General features: G+C 38.2%; 1 protein-coding gene across 1 annotated transcript in view; it reads right to left on the bottom strand.

Annotated features, from left to right (window-relative positions):
- The window catches only part of ANTXR2 (ANTXR cell adhesion molecule 2), a 147983-nt gene extending 124218 nt beyond the window's left edge, over nt 1-23765 (bottom strand). The window contains exons 1-7 of the mRNA XM_021702234.1: nt 23234-23765; nt 22520-22591; nt 20366-20437; nt 5591-5672; nt 5023-5130; nt 4836-4904; nt 3977-4057 (exon numbers count right to left, since the gene is read on the bottom strand). Coding sequence (XP_021557909.1) covers nt 3977-4057; nt 4836-4904; nt 5023-5130; nt 5591-5672; nt 20366-20437; nt 22520-22591; nt 23234-23385 — 636 coding nt within the window. The 5' untranslated portion in view covers nt 23386-23765. The remainder of the gene's footprint in view (nt 1-3976; nt 4058-4835; nt 4905-5022; nt 5131-5590; nt 5673-20365; nt 20438-22519; nt 22592-23233) is intronic.
- Between the last annotated feature and the right edge of the window lie 203 nt (nt 23766-23968).

Here is a 23968-nt window from a genome sequence, read left to right as displayed (position 1 = left end):
AGATTTGATCCTCTCACATATCAAGGCCATACCCTTTTAGACCTAAGTCATTATTTAGAATTCCAGCCATCACTCTCAGTGGACTGCCCTGCAGAAAGATCAATAACCCCATCCTACATGGTCCCAACTTCTGACATTCCTAGCTTCCTACCAAATGTTCGAAAGCCCCGTCCTTCTGAGTTAGACCATTCTTAATCATTATCTCATTTAATTCACAAAACAACTCAAAGAAATAGAATTTTCCCCATTTGACTTGATGAGAATTTTAAAATCAGAGAGATTACATGATAGAAAGTACACAGCGTCACATAGCTAGGCAGTGGCGGAGTTGGAACTCACACTGAGGTCTTCCCATTCCCAATTTCATACTGTCTTCACTATATTAGGTTTCCTTTTGCCATGTCTCTCACAAGGACTCTTCCAAGAGACTTATAAAACAACTTTCTGTCTTCCAAATTATCCTATACATTACCGTAAGGATATTCTTCCTAAACGTTCTCAGCCAGCATATTAATCTCATCCTTAAGTTGCTCTTCCATCATTCTCCAATTACTTATGAAATTAGTGCCACTTCCCCATTCAAACATTTGAGAGTTTCCATAATCTGGATCCAGCCTGCCCGTCAACGTTTATCCCTCATTATTCCTCCATTATCCAAGCCAGGCCACATTCCCTCCTGTGCCTCAGCCACTCAGCCCAGGCTCTTTCTGAAGTTCTACATTCCTTGTTTCTAATTTACTCCAACTGTCAGAGCACAGTTCAAATTCCACCACCAAAAGTCTCCCAGGACTTCATATATCGAAACTTATCCCATCCTTCTGTTAACTTTATTCTGGCCATATTGGCATCTTAACGCAAACTGCAAGATAGGGTTCCTCTCTATCAGCCAGAGTGACTCACCAAACTTTCCAGCCTCCTCCTTATCACCACATTCTGTAATTCTTACAGAGACCACCATATTCCAAACTCAAGTCATCATTATTTTCAAGCTCCTTTAGAACAGAGAATTTGTCTTTTTTGTGTCCCCTCTTCCAAGCTTAACACAGTGCCCTAAGCATGGTTAGAACTCAATAAATAAGTGGATGAAAGAATAAATCAGATAATGGGGGGAAGGGAGGTGAAAAAGAGGAAAAGTTTTCACCAGCATCTACTTGAGCTAATAATGAATTTTAAACTTTTATATTCCTAATTAAGGTTGGAGATTAAACCAACATTCTGATAACTGTTAGATATCATGTTTGCCTGGATAGAAATCTAAAAATTTTAAAATGATTTATTTCATTCCAAATGAAAATAAAACGTGAAAAAGATTTTCTGAATCAAATAAATTTTAGAGAAGGTATTAAATTGTTAACATGCAAAATGTTCATAACAAAGGCCTTCTCCAGTCACTCACTTTTGAAGTTATAAGAGAAAGAACCACTACAGTGTTCCTTTTCTCTCTCTCTTTTTTTTAACTACAGTGAAGGAAGGCTCCAAAATGAAACTCCTGTCCTTGCTGATTAAGAAGTTGATTCTGAACAAACTATGCCTCAACAAAATGTGATTTACAGCAAGGGGACCAGACCATCTAGGTCACTGGATTTGGGTGGGCAAGGGAGGGAGGACAAAAAAAAACAAGAAAATCGGCTTACATTTTTTTCTCAATTAAAGATTAACTTCAAAGAAATTAATTCATTGACGATAAGGCCAGGCATATGAATAACTTCCAGCAAAAAAAAAAAAAAAAAATTATCTCTCAATTTAGCAAATATCTTGCCTTCAAAGTACCAGACATCTGAAAGACTTACATTTTCTGTTTATTTACATTTGCTTATCTTTGCATAAATCCATTCCATAGTATAATTTTTTTCATCCACTAGTTTGGTAAATCATAAAGAATAAAGGGATAGTCTCTTCTCTCTGCCCTTACCCTGAAATAGATACAGTATATTTGTTTTAAATACCAAATATATTTTTTTGAAGATAAGATGGTACTTTGTAAGTATAAAGTGCAATTCAAATTTAAGGCAGAATTATAGCTTTTGTATATTACCAGAGATGGAGCAATCTCTGCCTTGAAGAGACATAAAGTGCTTGAATTGCCTTAAATTTCTACAAAGTGAGCAAAATCCCAAGCTATCAACATGTTAATAAAAATCTCAACCATTAGTTAGATCAACTTTGGTTGTAATGATTCTATTTGCCTATCTGTCAACTTTGACATGTGACTACCGCTCTGGTTTCCCCAGAGGCTGGCTTCCCTAAGGATAATTTACTCCTTTTTTTCACAAAATAGCTGAAGTTTAACTATATTAGAATGAACACTATACCCATCGGCCCCCACCAGATGAAACTCAAGACGCTTTGCTTGCAATTTGTGGCTAAAATAACACAAATCTTTCTAACTGCTTGCCAAATCTTTCAACATAACTTACTCAAGCTAAAGTCCATGAAGAACTTCAGGCCAGAAAGACTGTAGTTAGAAATTCCACTCTAAAGTTTCCCTAATACAAATAAAATAGATGAAACTTAACAAATAAATATAACAAAACAACTTTATCTCCTCTGGTAGTCAACTACCAATTCCTTGAAGGAGAAATACGCAGTCACAGCCTACAGAGAGTTTTAAAAACCAATTAGTCACCGAGGATTTTGAATCGAACCTTTTATACAGAGGGGAAAAAAAAATTCCAAAGGGAGTAACCCAGAGACGCCTTCTCTCCTTCCCTCTATAATTGTAAAAATAACTGCAAATTCCCCAGCATAAATTTAAAATACATTCCACTGTTTTGTTTATTTACAGGATCAAATTATCCGCTCTTTTGCATTGTCCATCCATTTTCCTGTATTTTAAAACAAATCACAGTTACAGAGTACCTTGAATCCAAATATAAATCCACATAAATATTCATATAAATATGAATCCAAATATTTCCTATTTTTTATCTTGCAATTTTTTCTAAATACTAAACATAATTAAACTCTTAAAATAATAAAACACTGTTCCTGTATTTACATCCGGCCTGTCCACTAGATGTACTGATACGTAATAGAACCACATCATATTTTTTTCTTTGAAAAGTTCCATCAATGGGGGAAAAAAACCTACAGGCTACTTAAAAACAAAATCAATCGATCTCACTCGGTTTCTGAAAAACATGATCTTTAAAGAGAAATTTTAAATGCCAGAACCAAATGTCCGAAGACCCTGAGACTTATCTTTTTTTTCCCTTCAGTAAATACCTAAAGATGAAAGGAAAAGCTTTGACTTAGAGAATATACATTATTCACTTCCATTTTAGGATGGTGTTTACCAAAATATCATAAATACTTAATAGCAACTGTTCCAAGTGCTTCTAGCAAAAGGCAGTAAAATGAAACATAAACCTCAGCTGTGAAACGTAGGAGTTTTGCTTTGCATTTCCTCATCCCACTTCCCCTTACCCTCTTTAGGGGAGCCCCGATTCTAACAATCACCAGAGACAGTGCAACTGAATTCCAAACAGAAATATTATGAGCTCCAGTGAAACGACTAATCATTAAAAGGGAAAGAACAACGGCAGTCAAATACTCAGCTGCTGGTGCACGGTGCCTGCCTGATAGCTAAGAAACACCATGTTTGGAGGAGGGAGACATCACACATTCCAATCCAAATTTTTACTTTATCTTCTGGAAAGCCTATAAAACTTCCAAGATATCAAGAGAATGAGGAACTCCATGCTCACAGGGTGGAAATGTCTAAGACTGTTCATGAAGATCTTAAACTTGGAATCTCAAACCCAAGCTCACAGAGTTCAATTCATAAGCATTAATTAACAACACCAACAAAATCCAGATCTTTAGAATTAATGCCTTGTTCTCAATACCGAACAAACTTCCTTCTTAATCTCTTTCTTCAAGATAACGACCACCTGAATGGATATCAAGATTACATCTTATGTTGTAAAATGTACCTAAAACCATACGCCTTTCTTACTCCCAGAAAAATACTCACAGAATTAATTATTCCTTTAAGAGCTTGAAATCCACCTTTGACAGGGAAAACTTGATCCTTGGAATCAGCAATTCTTTCCAGCTTTAGAAAAATGAGGAACATTTAATTAATGGGTAGTTGAGACATACATTTTATACACTTCATTATGTTTCAGTTATGTTCATCTGAAAATTACACCAGAGGATCAATTCACCAGTGTAGCCTGTCAGGAACTGAAGGAGATGGCACTAGTGTTACTCGAAACATAGTGCAATGAAATGAATTAGCCACAGGTCCTTTACATCGGCCTCAAGTTTGAATCTCAAAACAGTGCAGAGTTCTACTAGCTGTAAATGTCAAGAGACACAGGAATCTTAGTCATGTTCAACCAGAAATTTAAATGTAAAATCATCTGGTGAGCCAAGAAAAAAAAAATTAATATATAAACCTTCAAAACTTAACGAAAAAATTTGGGTTTTGGAATGAAAATTATTAAAGATTTCCTCTAAACAGATTTCCCAAATCCCTGCACTCCTAGGAGTCAAGTTTTCAATCAAACTAAAACACCTAAATAAGACCGTCATAATAATCTTGTCAGTTGAGTTCAAGGAGGAGTATTCATAATATTTTAATCAAATGTGTGTCCTATAATATCAGTTCCTCCAAACCAAATGAATATTCAAGAAATTCTAGTGTTTCATTTTCAGTAATGAAACCTATCAAAATCAGACATTATTGATGCAGAGTTCAAAATCATTTTATAGAAAATCTTTAGCAACCAATTAGTGTCACAGTAAATCACCAGTGAAAAGAATTTGATGAACTACTCTTACAACAATTATGTAATTTAGATTAAGGTTTGCAGATCTGCTGCACTCACTTGAGCTTGTTCAAAGTCAAGGACACCAACACAATAAACTCTAGCCCCAAATGACCTCGATATCTTTGCCTATGGAGAGAGAGAGAGAGAGATGGGGGGTTGCATTATTCAAATATCAGGCTATAGATACAGAGACACACAGCAAAGTACACTAGGGTATAAGGAACAGTTTCAGCTCAATACTAACCTCTTTCTCTGCATATGATGGTACCAGACCGTCCAACTTACCATCTGTCAGAGCAATTACGATACTGGAGGTTTTTAAGCCTCCTGCTTTCTGAATTTGTTCATTTGCCTGAAAATATAGAATAATTATCCAACTAACAATTTAATCTTAACTTTTAACCAGCATGTTCCATCAGGCTGAATTTATGAGTCTGACAAAACCAAATTATTATAGACTGGCTTTTAAAACAGGGTATTTTGTGTTAACTATTTTATTTGAAATATGTATAGATTCACATTATAGAGTAGTTACTATTGGGTTAAAGGATATAAATTTTAAGCTTTGATTGACTAGTCTGAAAATAACCACACACCACAAAAATTCCTTAAAAAGCAAAATGCCATCCAAATTTTTCTTATCACCACGGTAAATCAGTCTCATCCTTAGAACAACTAAAAGCATTAAAAAAAAATTTTTTTAAAGATAAACATGTAATGGGGTCTTTGAGTTTTACTAGAAAGTTATAGTTTATTGCATTACAGAATGAGAAAACATTCTCTCCCATACTTATAAATGTGAAAGAACTTACTAGCTTTAGTCCTTCATGGATGTATGTCTCTCCTACTGGACTAACATGTTTTAAATCCTCCAAGCCTTTACTGATTTTGCTTCTGAAAATTATAAAATTAAACAAAAGAAAAATGAGCAAAGATCAAAATAAGCACTTATCAAAAAACATGGCAGTATTACAATTAAGGTTTCTTCAGTAAGAGGAAAGAACATGGGCATCTTTGAGGACAGATAACTTCTCACACTTTTTCCTATTTTAATAAGTATTTAATAGCATTCGTATTTTAACTACAAAAAATAAAAGTACTGACAATATGAAATAACTTGAGAAATCTAGGTATATTCTAGGCCTTTTTGACCTGAGAACAGATAACTTCTATCATATTTGTTTGACTAAATGCTGAGGAGTAAAACATTTTCCTTCATCCAAAACAAACAAGGATTGTGTAGGTCAGCTTAAGTGAAAAAGCATTTCTGAAGCACTTACCCACTTCCCTGCAAGTTGGAAATTTCCTTTGTTATCTGCAGGTTTCTGAGGCACATTACTTAACCCTTACTTACAGAAATTCACAGTTTCTACTTTTGTTTCCCAGAGTCCTATGTCTCAGAATCTAGTCACTCTTGTAGCATCTTTTTTTTTTTTTTTAAAGATTTTATTTATTCATTTGACAGAGAGAGACACAGCGAGAGCGGGAACACAAGCAGGGGGAGTGGGAGAGGGAGAAGCAGGCTTCCCGCTGAGCAGGGAGCCCAATGCGGGGCTCGATCCCAGGACCCTGGGATCATGACCTGAGCCGAAGGCAGACGCTTAACGACTGAGCCACCCAGGCGCCCCCACTCTTGTAGCATCTTATCACCCATCCAGACACCAGCTCATTCTCTTGAATACTGTAGGTACTTAGTACATATTTGATGATCAAATGAAAGAATAAATGGTTGGATGGGTGGATGGATGGATGGCAATGGGTTCTTGAAAGATGCAACAGGAATGAAAAAGATGAAAAACTAGAATAATCTTTTTTCATCCTGACTAATTAGAGTCCCAATGCAGTATGTCTAAATGAAGTATGAATACCTTGTTAAAAGCTATTTTGTGTGTATTAAGTAAGAGAAGACTCATTTTTCAGAGTTTTTTAATATAGGTTCCAAAGACCCCTTGAAAAATAAAGAAACCATAAGAATCATAAGAGATCAATACAACAATGTAGCAAAAACAATCCAAAATAAACTCAAAATTTCATTTTAAATTTTTAAATTTAAAGGATCAGAAGAGAGATCTTAATATATTGCTTTCAGAATTTTAGTTTTTAAAAAGCAAGAAAAATACCTTTTTTTTTTTTTTTTTGTGAGACAGAGAGCACATGCCAGCAAGGGGAGAGGCAAAGAGAGCGAGTGAGAGAGAGAGAGAGAGGATTTCAAGCAGGCTCCATGCTCAGTGCATAAGGAGCCCAACATGGGGCTCGATCCAACAACCCTGTGATCATGACCCCAGGCAAAATCAAGAGTCAGGCACTTGACCGACTGAGCCACCCAGGCGCCCCAAGAAAAAAGACCTTTCTACATAAAAAAGTCTTGCAATGGTAAACTGAAGTATAATGCTTTAAATAAAACATAAAGAGCACCCACACTATTAAGAATGATAGATGAAAGATTAATTATAAAAAGACAGATGAATGGATAAAGATGTGGTGTGTGTGTGTGTGTGTGTGTGTGTGTGTATATATGCAATGGAATATTATGCAGCCATCAAAAAGAATGAAATCTTGCCATTTGCAACGACATGGATGGAACTGGAGGGTATTATGCTGAGCGAAATAAGTCAATCAGAGAAAGACATGTATCATATGACCTCACTGATATGAGGAATTCTTAATCTCAGGAAACAAGCTGAGGGTTGCTGGAGTGGTGGGGGGCGGGAAGGATGGGGTGGCTGGGTGATAGACATTGCGGAGGGTATGTGCTATGGTGAGTGCTGTGAAGTGTACAAGACTGTTGAATCACAGATCTGTACCTCCAAAGCAAATAATTCATTATATGTTAAAAAAAAAAAAAAGAAGAAGAAGCTAATAGGAGGGGAAGAATGAAGGGGGGGAAATCGGAGGGGGAGATGAACCATGACAGACTATGGACTCTGAGAAACAAACTGAGGGTTCTAGAGGGGAGGGGGGTGGGAGGATGGGTTAGCCTGGTGATGGGTATTAAGGAGGGCACGTTCTGCATGGAGCACTGGGTGTTATACGCAAACAATGAATCATGAAACACTACATCAAAAACTGATGTAATGTATGGTGATTAACATAACATAATAAAAAAAATAAAATTAAAAAAAGTATATTATCTGAATATCAAGGAACTTACTAGAATCATATGTAAAAGGATATATATATACATATCATACACTACTAAAATAAAATTGTATACATATAATATATATCATACACTATTAAAACATATGTCAAAAACAGTAAAAAAAAATTTTATCATACTGCAATGTTGTATTTCAAATATTTGAAATAAATGAGTCACTCACCAGAACTACACTCATGTTTTAAAAGTAACTTACTGATTATATGCTGATATTGTAATGAAAATTATTATCAGACAAGTTTTCCATCTCAAGGAGTTTCCCAAAAATATGTTTCAAAGTATGATCCTTATCTTCCTCCTTCCTGATTCAGTCATCTCTACCAAACCACATTGCCTCTTCTAATACTTGGTTTAAAATCAGCCTATTGTGAACCTATCTTTAACTTCATTACACTCTTTTTTCTAAGGTACCCCAAATATATCCACGATCAACTTCTACTACAATGAGTAATTTTGTCTCTCAAAAACTTTCTACTTTAAAATAATGTAATTAATTTAATTTAACTTAATTTAATCTAACTTAATTTAATGTTTTCACTTCTCAACTAGACTGGAAGTCCACAGTGGACTATCACCAGGTCTACCATTTATAATGTATCCTCCTACTCTGTACTTATTACTTATTATAATGCCTTTTACAAAGTAAGGGTTCAATAAATTTTTCAATTTACCATAGGAAAAAGATTCATAATTTCACAGATGATGGAGCAAATTACCTACTTTATAAGCTTGTTTTATCTAAATATTTATGTTTAGTATCTACAGACACAACTTGAAACTGATTCTGTTTGAATGCAGACAAAAACCAAATATTTGGTGCTTCCGAGAAATGAGTGGCAGCGTGTCCTCAAGCATTAATGTTCGCTGCCAAAAGGGAAATGAGAAAAAGACAACTGAAATTCAAGTTTACACAAACAGATTTTGCATGATAAAAACTGCCTTCTCCATTCAGTTCAGATTCACCTCACCATTTAATTCCTTCTAAGAACCACAGACAACACCAGCAGAGGACTCTAAGCTACAAGAACTTGCCCAATGTGGAATTCAGAACTTTTTTTTGGAAGGTAGGACTCAGCTGGCTTATTTCATTGGAAGAAGAAGAGTAGCCCTGGCTTTTCTATCCATAATCATACGTGACACCCTAATATTCTAAGTAGCACCAAATTCCATCATTACTTTTGCAGCTGCATCATCATTGGAGCAAAGTGTTTCTTGCCAACAGTCAAGAACATCAATGCACATGAGCCCTGGTCTTACCTCCTTCCAGTGGAACTACACAGTTTGTCAGCCTCCGCCAACCAGTGTCATTTTAGGGGATACTAAAGCCAAACAAGACAGGGCAGATCTCAGGCCTTCGAAAGATGCCAAGCAACTAAAAATAAGTTCTAAACTTGTCTATTAGTAAACAGCTAACTGGGGGGATGCAAAATGTTGTAGGTTAAAAAGAGAACTCATTCATCTAAACTATGACTCTAAGAAAGCTCTAAAAAAAATAAGGAAGTGGGGGGTGATAAAAACAAAAGAAAAAATGCACATGTTATAAAGCTCAAATTCAACACATCTTAGATCAACCTCACCAAGTCTGGTTTTCACGTTAGGTCTCCGGCTACAGGAATAGTGATATTGAAACTACTTTGGTATTTGTTGTGAAGCTGTAGTCAAGGGTGCTCCAACCATAACACATAACGTCCCCTCTAAGGTCTCGTGGCAGAAGGTTCTTGTCATCCCTGAGTAATCACCATACACTTCCTCCTTTCTGCTAAGTACAACTACGTCAACTGTTTTTTGCCCTAACTTTTGGGAAGCCCACAGTAAATTTCTTACTCATTCACAAAATTCTGCTAAGTTCCTATGGTTATCATATTATACCAAAAGAGGCTACATCCTCTTTTCCAAGATCTTAACTTTTCTTTTTATATGTTATTGTCTTTCTACAATGTTATTATGTTCAGTGCAGCCCAATACTTTTTGGAAAGAGGCAGAATTGAAACAAATTAAATGGGATGTTAAACCTCTGATTTTTTTGTTGAGAATCAGAGGGCTAAAATCTATAATCAACTCTTTTTTATTTCATAATTATATTGATTGGAGAGAAAGAGAGGGACAGATAGAGAGGCAAAAACACACTGACTCATTTTTTTTATCTCTAAAGTAACACTTTCCACTCTGTTAGTATCTCTCCAATTTCTCTGCTGAGTAGGGGAAGGAAGAGATAAGAGGGAAGGGAAAGGATATGATGGAAGGGAAGGAAACATAGCAATTACATTGTCACACACTGCACTACATCAATGGCTTTTCTCCATCTGTAGAACACTCTGGATTTTGGAAGGTGTTCATGATGTCATAATTAAATATATATTATAAATAGTGGCATAATCAAATGATTGGCAGATAATTCTGACTTGCCCAACTAACACAATTAAGGCACAATTTTTTATTTGAAGTGTCTTCTACTTGTGACTAATGATATTATGTTTACACAGTACATTTGTATAGTACTTGAACTTTCCAATGGACACCATCTTAACTTTCCAGATTTCAAAACTCTTTCCAGATTTCACTCAATCTACGTGCACCTGCTAAGTGCCTACCACAAGTGAACACTGAGTCTGTATAGTGATAATGAGAAGGGCTCCCATGTAGTCCACACACATCTCTACAGATGCACCTTAGTGCTCCACCATGGCTGAATACTGGAATCACCAAAGGGTTTTAAAAAAAAAAAAAAAAAAAAATCCCTTCTGGGCTCTAACTGAAGAGAGTCTAATTTACTTGTGGTTTGTGATAAGTTCAGGGTTATTTTTTTAGAAATTCCCCAGAGTATTCTAATGTGCAGCCAGAATTAAGAACCTCTGATCTAATGTCTTTTTTTTTAAAGAGTTTATTTATTTATCTGAGAAAGAGTGAGAGAGAGAAAGCATGAGAAGGGGGAGGGTCAGAGGGAGAAGCAGACTCCCCACTGAGAGGGGAGCCTGCAAGGGGACTCGATCCCAGGACTCCGGGATCATGAGCTGAGCCGAAGGCAGACGTTTAACAAACCAAGCCACTCAGGCACCCACCTCTGATCTAATCTAATTTAGAAACCTTTCCATGTCATTGGAATGCTCTTTTCCTTAACTATTTTGCCAGTCAGTCCTCTACTGAAAGGGTTTGGGGGTGACTAGGACAATCTTTTAAACTATAAAATACAGTTTCTCGGATGGTACAGCTTATAGCCAGAGAGAACTGAGATGAATTCCAAGTCCTATCTTGTTTCTTCATCTGTAAAATAGGGATGAAAATATCTACCCCATGGAGCCATTGTGAGGATTCAGTGGCACATAAGAAGTACTGAGTAAATTATAGGTACTACTGTTGTTAAGTTGATATTAGTCATTTCCCGTGTTAGTAGGATTTTGTTCACCCAGGTTACTTTCTCCTTGATTCCAAGGAGAGCTCCCTCAGCAAACTGAGAGTTGAAACATTTTGATACAGAAACCAGAAAGGAGAAGGGAAAAGAAAAAAGGAAGGAAAGAAGGTGTTACATTGAACTTTGGTGGGAGGAGGTTCTGGAAAGAAGTCAAATGGGAAGCTATGTAATGAGGGAGGAAGACTTATGGATTGGAGCAAATCAGAAGTGAACTGAAGGTCTAGTTCTACAACTAATAAACTGCATACACCAGCAGTTTACTGTCCTGGAGCTCAGTTTCCATCTCCATAAAATGTAAATAATGCCTGCCCAGTTAGGTTTTCATTCATTCCTTTTATAGATATTTATTGGGTCCCCACTATGATATTTATAATATAATGTTATTTGGCAGCTTTGAGCATTCAGAAGGTAGCAGGTGCCTGGACAGAGAGGGTAGTAGGAGAGACAGGAGAAAGAAAGTGAGAAGTGCCCAAAACAAACTCTCCTCCTCATAGTTTCTCCTTTCCACTGCCATGTTGCTCTTCTTGAACACCTATCATATCCTAATGCATATAAAATGTCTGGTACAAAGTGAGTGCTACACAGATATTAGTTATTATTCTTTTATCACATCATGAGTCAGGGACCGAGTGAGGTTATCTGCCAACCAACCCTCTATTCTTTCTTTATGTCACTCTGCATCAATGAATGCAACATACAGGTCAAGCAATGGGACCTTGGCCTCAATTCCCAGCCCTAACACCTCCTAGTTTTGCAACTCTGGGTAAGTTATATAGCCTCTCTGGCCCTCCATTTCTCCCATCTGAAAAATGGGGGTGATGACAGTACTTACATAGTGGAGTTTAATCAAAATTAAAGGTACTATCACATGTAGAACACTTCATATACTACATAGCCCATAGTATTCAATTATCAATAACCAACTGTTAATATCTACTCACTGTACTCCTATCCCTTTATCCATAGAAGAAAACTTAAGTACAAATTACCAGCTTTGTTAGTCACAGTTTATAAACCTCACTTGGGAACTGTCCCTTTAATCATCCCTCACAAAACACACAACCTTAAAACTTTATATTAAATCACACAAACAACAAATCATATCCATAAGTGTGCACTATTGTTCTTGAATAAATAGTTGAATACCAACAACCTCAAAATGTACTTCTTTTATAGCTCAAAATTTTAAGATATTTTTAAAAATTTGCAGTCATTTCTAGTTAAGAAAACTTCTATCCTCACATTGTACTAGAAAGTATTTCTACCTATTGTTAATTCTTAAGTCCTTGATAGTTGAAATTTAATAATACTATTTAAAATCATGGAGGTAAAGCAAAATGTGCCAATCTATTCTAACATGACTCAAGAAGGACATAATGGTAATATTAAAAATATAAAAGTAAAAGAGAATGTATTAATGTTAATAAACAAATATTTTTCATTTATGGAAAAGAATAAAAGGAATGAAAGGAAGAGGTTAATAAAAAATAATAAAAGTAAAGGAATTCTTAATCTCAGGAAACAAACTGAGGGTTGCTGGAGTGGGGGGTGGGGTGGGAGGGATGGGGTGACTGGGTGATAGACACTGGGGAGGGTATGTGCTCTGGTAAGCGCTGTGAATTGTGCAAGACTGTTGAATCTCAGATCTGTACCTCTGAAACAAACAATGCAATATATGTTAAGAAAAAAAAGAAGAAGAAGAAGAAGGTAGCAGGAGGGGAAGAATGAAGTGGGGGAAATCGGAGGGGTAGACGAACCATGAGAGACGATGGACTCTGAAAAACAAACTGAGGGTTCTAGAGGGGAGGGGGGTGGGAGGATGGGTTAGCCTGGTGATGGGTATTGAGGAGGGCACGTTCTGCATGGAGCACTGGGTGTTATGCACAAACAATGAATCATGGAACACTACGTCGAAAACTAATGATGTAATGTATGGGGATTAACATAACAATAAAAAAAAAGTATAAAAAAAAAAAGTAAAGGACACTTCGCATTCAAAATTTACTGAGATGGATTATGGGTCACACTAGAATCTAAAGACTAGAGCCCAAATTACCTATCTAATTTGTTATTTTGGTCATATACAAGGTTTATATTTTTTCGCTAAGCTGACATGTTTACATCAAAAGAGATCCATCTTAGAGTTTCATTATTACTTTTCATAAAATCTATAGTAGGTGATCTCCAATATGACCTCTGTCAATTCCTTCCCACTCTCTATATGCCCGTTCTCCCATCAAGAGATGGCATTTATCTCCTCCCCCCTTGAATCTGGCCTAGTCCTGCTACTGCTTGGCAATAGGATACGGTAGAAGTGATATTCTTGGACATCTGAGTCCAATCCTTTAAAAAATGGGGACTTTGTTTCCTTCATCTTGTAATACTTGCTCTTGGAAAGCTCTCTCTTGGAACCCAGTCATCATACCGTGAGAAGCTATGCCACATGAGGAGGACACATGGAGGAGAACCAAGTTATTCCACTGAACAGCTCTAGCTGAGCTCCAGAATCAACAACCAGCTCTATGCCTACAGCATCAGACAACATCACATGGGGCAGAGAAACCTCCCAGCCAAGCCATCAGTCCACAGAATTGTGAACGGTAATAAAATTGCTGTTGTTTAAGCCACTAAGTCTTGCGCTGTTCTGTCATGAATCAAAACTTGCTTATTGTTTATTTAACATGTCACTCTAAGGCCAACATGTGTCAATGTCTCTGTGGTCCAGAGCCCAGACCAATGAACCCAAGGTAGCAGTTCTGGATTCATAAATAGCTGCTTACAAAATGCTCTGCACAGTCTGGGTTTTGTGAAAAAATTCTCTCCCGCTTAGTCTACGCTTACCAAAGTGTGGTCCGTGGCTCACACCTGAAGTCCATACTGGCTGCGTTTGGTATATTTTTTTACCCCACTTCCCCATTCAATGCGTTACTAAGTTATGAGAAATTGACCTCTGCGTTTTACCACTTGGGTGTGCCAGGTTTGTCTCCCAGGTATGAGTAACCATGTATTTCATTTTCTAGAATATAAAGCAGACGTGGGACTGCACTGAAATAACTATTAGCATATCCATGACTAGAATCTTGAGCTGCTATCTTGCCCAGACCTCTCAGGATTAGCACAATGTGTGGCCCAAACGGACTTTTCTAACCAGAAGTAATCACTTCTCTAATACAATTAACAACAATAAAAAAAACTACATTCACTTCCTCTCACCACATCACTGGTTTAAAAGAGAACAGAATGGGTTTAGAGGAAGAACATGTCTTCGAATTATGACAAATTCTGACTAATTGTGAAAAGTGCAGAAGGGGGAACACAGCAAGTCTGAGGCAATGCAGTGGTTAAATGCTCATGCTCAGGAGTCAGAACTAGACGTGAACCCTGGCTCGAACTACTTAGCTGTGTCACTTCGAGCAAATTCATTTGACCTCTCTAAACTACTCTTAGAATCCTGGCACCTGAGGATGAAAATGATTGCGGTAGTGTACACTGATAATCTCCAAATCCCATTTCAACCTTAGACTCCTTCCCACATCAATTAGGCTTTCTCATGCATCATAGGCATTTAATCATCCCAACATTGCGATATCGTAGGAATGATTAGCTCCTTCTAACGGGCAAGAGAACTGGCCAGCAGAAAGTGAAATTACTTGCCCAAGGTCACACAACGAGTATATAGCTTCCATGTCTACCTGACTTAAGGTCCACTCCTGGTGTTTTCATTTTAACAAGGAACCCTCAGGATCCCCCAAGATAGCAATTGGATATGTGTTATTCCTGAATGCTTTCTCCTTCCAACTCCTAAATTCCATTCTGACTCCAAGAGAGCTATCTCTGGCTAAAGAAGTCAGTAACAATTTTTTTTTTTTGAGCATTTGTTTTTTTTTTTACAAATAATAGTGTTGAAATAAAATTGAATCACTAAGGTGTATGGAAATTAAAAAATGAAGGTTCTCCCCACCCTGAATGTCACTGCTAAGAAAGTATCGTTGTCAGCAGTTTCTTGCATATCTTCCAGACTTTTTTCCATGCATTTATGATCACACACACACACACACACACCGTAAAAACAGTTAAAGATTTTTTTGTTTTTATTTTAGAAAAATAAAATCATACTTAAGAGTGTTCTGCCACCTGCTTTTCTCAATTAATGTATCTTAGATAAATTTTCATGTTAATATACATGGATTTTCCAATTCTTTTCATGACTACATAGCATCTCATTCTACATTTTTTTTTTAAATTACATCAATTGAAACACATTTAGATTGAATACAGTTTTCGCTATTATGAGCAACACTTCAGTGTCCAACTTTGCACATACCTATCTTTGCACACTGGTGCTAGGATTTCAGTGGAATACAATCCTGAAAAGTAGAATGGCTGATGGGAACCTTCTAAATTTTTACAGATACTGCCAAATTTCTGTGCAAAATTAATGAACCAATTTATAAGTTACCAATTCTTATGAAGAACTGTTTTATCACAAGTAAATTTTTAGTTCAGATTTTAAGGAATAAGAATAAATCTTTTCAAATAATAGAAATGTATATATTATCTAAACTTAATCAAATGACTTCTCTCTTTCAGTTCCTATAAGTCTGCCTAAGGAATATTTTTTCCTAAGTAATTGATTATTGTGCTTAGGTTAAACAATTATATGACTTTTTCAATTTGGGAAAAAATACATTAAGAAGAGTGTTGGAAAAGTTTATAACTGATCTACAAGAGTAGGAAAGAAACTTAGCAAATCTAAGTCATCATTTATCATTTCTCAAAGAGAGAAAATATATGATAGTAGTTAATAACTCAGGTTCTAGAGTGACCAATTCAACCATTCATCCAGCGAGTATTTGTTGAGCATCTACTGTGTGCCAGGTTCTGTTCTGGTATCAAATATGTGGGTGAACAAGACAAAGAAGACCCCTCGGCTCTCATGCAATTTATGTTAGGGTGATGGAGATAAAAATAAATTACTTAACAGAATAATTTCAAAAAGTGATAACCAAATAGACTATCACGACCAATCTCTGGGGAGGAGGGCCAGGGTGCCTGTGGCTAAGGGTCTCAGAGGAGGGGACGCATGGGATGATTCCTAAAGAATAAGAATGAGCTAGCCAGGGGAAGTTCTGGGGCAGAGAAAGGGCAAAATTCCTAATGTGGGAAGAAGCCTGGCCTGGTCAGGGAATGGAAAGACCAGTGGGCTAAACTGTGGCACACAATGTTACAGGAGCAGATTGGGTAAGGCAATCAGGTAGGGCTTTTAGGCCATTAGGAGACATAGGCTTTCTATTCCAGGCCATTAGAACTGTCATAAGCATGAGAGGGGCATACTCTACTTTATATTTTAAAAGACCATTCTGGCTAATATACCCTCACCACGTATTAACTGTATGTCCTTGGATAAGCTACATTACCTTCCTTAGCTTCCATTTCCTCATTTGTAAAGTTAAGATAATAACAATATGTATTACATGTATTAATATGAGGATGAAATGAGGTAATGAATGGAAAGCATTTTGCACACTGCCTAGCACATAATAACTGTTCACTAAATGTTTTTAACTAAATCACTTTTACATCATTAAGATCATATTGAGGGGCGCCTGGGTGGCTCAGTTGGTTAAGCGACTGCCTTCGGCTCAGGTCATGATCCTGGAGTCCCGGGATCGAGTCCCGCATCGGGCTCCCTGCTTGGCAGGGAGCCTGCTTCTCCCTCTGACCCTCCCCCCTCTCATGTGCTCTCTCTCTCTCATTCTCTCTGTCTCAAATAAATAAATAAAATCTTTAAAAAAAAAAAAAAAGATCATATTGAATAGAAGTGAGCATGATTCACTATCCCCAATTATGTAGCATAATAACTAAAAATATCCTTTAAAATTACTCTTGATTCAAACTCTCTAATACTGAGAGGCCAGATTTGTCCATATTGAATCAACATGGCACTTTTATCTGATCCTATAATACAGCCCTGAGCTATTTAAGTGTATGCGCACACTCCTTACTCTCACACACACTAGATTATCCATCTTTGTGTTGCCCCCAGAGCCCAAAACACTCAATACATCATCTATAAGGTAGGCAAGCAGGTAGGTAGATAAGTGGATGAATGAGCTAACAGATACACAGAGGATAAAAATCATGGGGGCAAGAGAAGAGTGTTTCAAACTGAAACACTTAGAAGAGTAAAGTTTTTATGAGTATATAAAATGTATAACTGATCATATCTTGCCAAGTTTATTATTCTATCCATGTACTCACAGAGTATTGGACACCATGTTGAAATTCTATAAGAAGACACTGCTCTAGGGGCGCCTGGGTGGCTCAGTCGTTAAGCGTCTGCCTTCGGCTCAGGTCGTGATCCCAGGGTCCTGGGATCGAGCCCCGCATCGGGCTCCCTGCTCTGCGGGAAGCCTGCTTCTCCCTCTCCCACTCCCCCTGCTGTGTTCCTGCTCTCGCTATCTCTCTCTCTGTCAAATAAATAAATAAAATCTTTAAAAAAAAAAAAAAAAAAAAAAAGAAGACACTGCTCTGTTGTAAGGATTACTGCCTTCCAATCTTCTTCATCTCTACTGAAAATATTTAGCAACACTCTGAGAAACAGGAAAGAAGTACTTCTCATAATAACCAAAGGAATGAAGAATTATGAACAACAGAACCAAAATTGTGAAACTCACTGTGTGTCTCATTTAGTCAGGTCTCTCTGTGATGTGACCTAGGGCATGAGGAAAGTTTATAGGTAGAATTCCAATGTCTAGGCTTTGAAACAAAGACCCACAATAGTTGTGGAAGCATTTTTTCAGTAATTTTGTATCTAAATATGTGAACTGTTTCTACACACTTGAGAGCAGGTAATGGATGAAAAGTGACCCTATACCCAAATACCCAGCACAGAGAAGTTTGAGAAGTTACTGACTTAATAAAATAAAATTAGTGAAAGAACTAGGAGCAGAAAATAATACCCTTTAATGGAGACTGTTCTGTGATATAAAAAGTACTTTTCTCTGCATTGTCTTATTTTGATCTTTACAACAACTCTCTAAGAAAGCACAGAAGAGTGTCAATAATAAAGATTTAAAAGAGAAAGAAAGAAAACATGGCCAATTATGTCTGCGGTTTACACACATAAAAGCCGACACACTGAGCAGATGATTTGCCCCACGTCTCTCAATCAGTAAGTGGCACGGCTGTAATTCTAACCGAGGCCTTCTTAGTGTACTTTCTGCCACCCCCCACTAATTCAGCATGCCACAAATAGTGCAATTCGTTAAAACAGAAGGTATTTCTATTTAAAAAGAGACAGAGGAGTGAACTGTATATAAGTTGTAAGTAGCATTATTATCACTTCTCCTTGAATATTATAAATCCTTTCAAGCAGGACAATTATCCCTATTTGTAAGCATCATTCCTCACTAATCATTAAAATACTACATATTCCCTGGCTCCAAATAATAATAATAGTAGTAGTAACAAATAATAGCGATGACAGAGCTTTCATCTCTTGAATACATACGCACCAGACTCTGTCCTGCATTCTCCACATTCACTGACTTCATTCTCACAACAACCTTATGAGGCAGATATTGTTATCACCATCATCATTGTCATCATTACAGAAATGGACAAAACTGAGGCATAAAGAGGTTAAGTATCTTGTCCATGACCATTTGGCTAGTAAATTGGTTCAGTGACTCTTAACTGCAACATGCTTATGTTTATGCTACCTCTTCAAATAGAAGCCTCTTTATCCCAGTCCTCTCCTCTTTTAGATTTAACCAATGATAAAGGAAGAATCTCTAATTTAGATTAACATTTTAAACCCTTTCCATGCATTTCTAAACAATACCAATTTTGTTGACCAATCACTACACTTCATCTTCAAAGTGCCCAACTGAGAACCTGGCACAGCATATGCAGGTGACAATTACTGAGAGTCTACTCTGTGTCTGGTGTCATGCTAAGTGCTTTTCCCTACATAAGCACTCTATAAATGTTAACACTGTTCTTTCTTTCTTCTAATGAATAGACTCCATTAGGAGATCTATCTGGATCTTTGAAAATTAAGCTGGGCAATGAACAAAATTTCTTTTCATGGAAGCAAAGCTATTGTATGTGGGTTACAAGGGACTACTATTGCTCTGACTCTTGATGACACCCAGATGCACACAAGAAAGTATGGAAGGAAAGTATCAATGAGAAGACGGAGGTCATAAGCTGGACTCCTCATCTACAGAGGTATTTCCTCTCCAGAAAAAAGTAAACTTAAAGCACAAATAAATTAGAAGTTTATCTATCTATCTATATATATATACACACACACACAATTTTCCAAATTAACTCTGCAAAGTATAAATAAGTTCTCTCCCTGAGTCCCTTTAAATATTATGTTTCTTTAACCAGAGTTTAAATAAAAAGTTGAAACAAACAAAATACATAAATAAATATTATATTTTCTCGACATTTTTTTTTTTTAAAGATTTTATTTATTTTTTAGAGAGCGAGCGAGAGAGAAACAGCATGAGAGGGGAAAGGGTCAGAGGGAGAAGCAGGCTCCCCGCTGAGCCGGGAGCCCGATGTGGGACTCGATCCCAGGACTCTGGGATCATGACCTGAGCAGAAGGCAGACGCCCAACCATCTGAGCCACCCAGGCGCTCTTTCTCGACATTTTTAAAGAAAAAAATAATTTATTAAAAAAAAGCTATATTCAAGTATAACTTTGCAGAAATCCACATATTATGCAAAACAAAGTACACCAGCCTCCCTTACTAAAATGACAACTAAGGCAGAGATCTGGGTTTCATTGTACATTCCAGAACCAACAAGAATGATATCGATTTTCAGATTATCTGCTCTTTTATATTACTCATACCTCCTTTCTCCTCTATTAGTGAGCAGAGCTAAACTGTCTGCATTTGCTTGATTCCACTGGGAGGCCTGAATCACCACTTGGAAATATCAATCATTCCTTTAAGATTAGTCTCTACTAAAAGCCTACAGTGAAATGATAATGCACTAACCTGTCTCCAGTTAATGGCAAAATAATGGTTGCTTGAGTAGAAAACACAATGAAAGATAATCTCATTTGAGGGCTGCAATATAAGAAAAGAGGCAGTTAAACATTTTTAAAAGAAATATTGATACAATACAGATACATAGCTATGGAGTCTCAGTTAAAATCAGACTCTGATGGTCCAGGCTTCTTTTAAATGGAACTCCCTAAATAGATACACTAACTCTGCTTAACATTACTGCATAAGCCATCTTGGATTTAGTCAGTGCTTCTCAGCACTCAAACAATCCTCCATGACCCACAAGGCCATTTAGGGAAGAGACTACCTAGAAAGATGAATTCTAGGCCAATGTAAAATCCTTTCGTAGAAAATACTTCTCCCTTTACCTATTTTCCCTGTTCTACCTCATCTCCTTAAAGGAGGCCAGATCCTTCTGAGCAATTGTCATTAGCAATATTTTGGGCTGGAGAGCAGTCAGTTTGATTTAATTACCACAATTATGATATGAGACAAAAGTGATCCGGAAGTAAGAGTATCATGGACAATGTGAAAGAGACTAACAAATCCGTCTTGATTAGACATTTCCAATTGTCCTAATCTCAAACATCATACTTCCCACTGGCAACACCTGCCCCAGTCGGCTACATCTTTTGAGCCTTAGGCATTTATCTCACAGAATGGTTCTTGTCTCCAAGACACTCTACACAACTACGACTAAGATCTGAAACTGAAGACAGGAAACTAAGATCTATAAACTGAAGATCAGAATGATCTCAAAGGTTTATCCATATTTGAAGATATTCTCTCCAGTAGTCAGCCTTTATTCGCTTTCTACAATGTATTATGAGTTAGTAACTAAGCAACTAAATTTGAGCCAGAGAACTGTGTTATCATAGAATTCCAACTTGCAAACCAGACCAAATCAATAAAAGCCCACTTCTTCAAAATGGTGTATTGAAATGATCTACTACTTTTGATCAAAATCTATGTGATGCTCTCTGCACACTCTCGGATTAAATCAGAAAATTTATAAACAACTGTCCCTACTGCATTTAACATTTAAAGATAGAGGGCCTTATTTATTTTTCTTTCCTAGACAGTTTTACTTCAGACCTTGTCCAGAAATGAGAGTGTTATACTTGGCTTCTTAAGCAGGAGACTGATGATTGAACATGGACAAGCATACATTTTTATAGGGATAAGTTTACTGCTGCCAATAACTGAAAGCAAGGATTGCCTAGGCCTCTACAGATTGTTTGAAGTTACTTGCAACATGACTTTCAAAATGTTTTGATCATCCAAGCCTGTTTTACAGAAAACATTTGGGCTAACAAGACTGAAAGAAGCAATATTTAATGATACAGCTCCTTTTTGTGTCCTTTCCATTATCTTGATAAACTTGCATTTGCTCATCGCATTTTTTTCTTTAAAAAAAAAAAAAAAGAAGAAGAAGAAAAAAAAAAGGCTCAAAAGCCTGGTGTTCTGGGGTTATTTTTAAATAGAGATGCCACTAATTCCTAGTTACCTCTAAATAAGAGAGTAAGCTGGATTTCACAGCAGTTATGCTTTTTATAGGAGAAAAAACCAGTCTTTCCTAGTAAGGCTTATTGCATATATAGAACAGTTAAATTTTAAACCAGCCACACACCCACACATTGGGTAAACACAAGTCGTCTCTTTAAACACACACAAGTGCCTTTTCTGGTAGTGGGTTATTAACACATGTTCATTGGAAGTTTACCAACACTTTTTTTTTTAAATGAGGACCTCTACAATTCTAAGAATTGTGTGGAAAGAAAAATACATTATGGATACTATTAGCATAAAATTTGTTTTATGTGATAAATTATGAGAAAGCGCAACTAAAATTCAAAACAGATGAAAAATCAGAAAGGAAAAGACATTTGTAATAGTATTTGAAGATGCTTCCCAAGGGCCTGAGCCAAGTTTCTGGGATCCAGATGAAATAAGCCCTGAACAACTGAAGGGCTGTCCTAATAACTACATGTGTGTCATAATGGTCTTGAGGCACTTAAAAATCAACATTTCATGAGAGGCTTTCCCTGCGAAAGGTTTCAAAAAAGGAATTATCTTACACTTCAGTCTACTTCCCTCCACCTCAAACTCCCCTGCCTGGAAAAGTAAAAGTAGGAGAAATACCTCACAAATCTCTCGGTAAGTTGCTGGACAAAATTGTAAATTTCAATCCAATTATTTGCCACACTCCCAGACCTGTAAAATGAAATTGAACTGATGAGAAACAAACAAACCAAAAACAAAACATTTACGTGGGGGGTAACCCGGCCTCTACTTCAAGCAAAGTAATAGTATCGGCAGCTGAAACTTAGGCGCTAAAAGAATCAGGGAAGCCAACCCATCTTCAGGGACCACCTGCCCAATTGTTTGGAGTAGGATCCCGCCTCTTCAAAATAAACACAACCCTCCTTCACAGGAAATGCAAACCACCTTGAGTACTTTGACCCTGGGGTTTTCCTGGCTACAACGAAAGCGCTGTGATCTGGATCAGACCCGGCAAACTTTAGCCAGTTGAGGGGGTGAAGCCAGAGGGGGCCGAGAAACAGGGATGCAGACAGCTACTCCAAACAGACACTCTCCCATTTCCCAAGAGGCCCCAGGACTGGCAAACAGTGACCACCCCACCTCCCAGAGAGCCCAGCAGCTCGGGGCTCCTCCGATCACCACCCAGCCAGCACAGATAAGAAAGCGCTTGCCCTTCGGACGGGCATAGCACAAAGCACCCGTCGTCGGCTTTCTAGCACCCCTCCCCAGGGCGCACACGCATCTCCGTCTCCCCAGCCACAGCTCATCCAATGCCACCCACCAGAAGACCCTGGACCTCCCTCCGGCACTCACTTGTCCAGGACGAAGTAGAGATCAAAGGCTCCTCTGCAGGAGGGCTGCTCCTGGGCGCTCACCGGCCCCCCAGGACCGCTGAGCACCAGCAGCCACAGCCCGGGGACCAGCCAGCTCCCGGGACTGCGGGCCCGAGAGAGCCCCGCCACCATCCTGCGGCCAGGGGCCTGCGGCTGCCTCCTGCTCACAGCCCCCTCGGCTCGACTCGGTGGGGACGCTAAAGTGGTAGGAGTTACCAGGGACGCACCCCGGGGTAGGGGACAGCGAGCTGATGAGGGGGCCCGGCGCCCGGGGCAGCAGGACCCACTAACTGACAGAGGGAGGGAAAAAGGAAGGGAGGGAGGTCCTAGGAGGACAAAGGGAGACACCGCAACCGCCGCAGCTGCCGCCGGAACTCTTGACGAATCCCAGTGGAAGAGCGATCCAGTCCTCCCCCTCCGGATTCCGGAGAGTTCCTGCAGACAATGAGGGCCCACGGCGACAGCGCTCAAGAGAAGTTCCCCCTCGGCTTCTGGCCGAGCCTCTAGCACCGGCCGCGGAACCGGAGCGGCAGTCCCATTCCGCCCGGAGCGCTGAAGTCCCGCGGCTGCAGTGCGCGGCGGGGCAGGCGCCCCCGGGACGCGAGGACGGCCGCACAAACTTGGAGTGAAGATCCCCGTCCGCCGGTTCCCTTATCCCGCGGCCCACAACTCGCCTCGGCACTCCAAACTTTCTTCCTAGGGCTCCGCTCTGGCG

This window comes from Neomonachus schauinslandi, chromosome 2 (assembly GCF_002201575.2).
Source record: "Neomonachus schauinslandi chromosome 2, ASM220157v2, whole genome shotgun sequence".
NCBI lineage: Eukaryota > Metazoa > Chordata > Mammalia > Carnivora > Phocidae > Neomonachus > Neomonachus schauinslandi.
The sequence above is the reverse complement of the archived record's forward strand: the minus strand, read 5'-3'. Positions and strand labels throughout refer to the sequence as shown.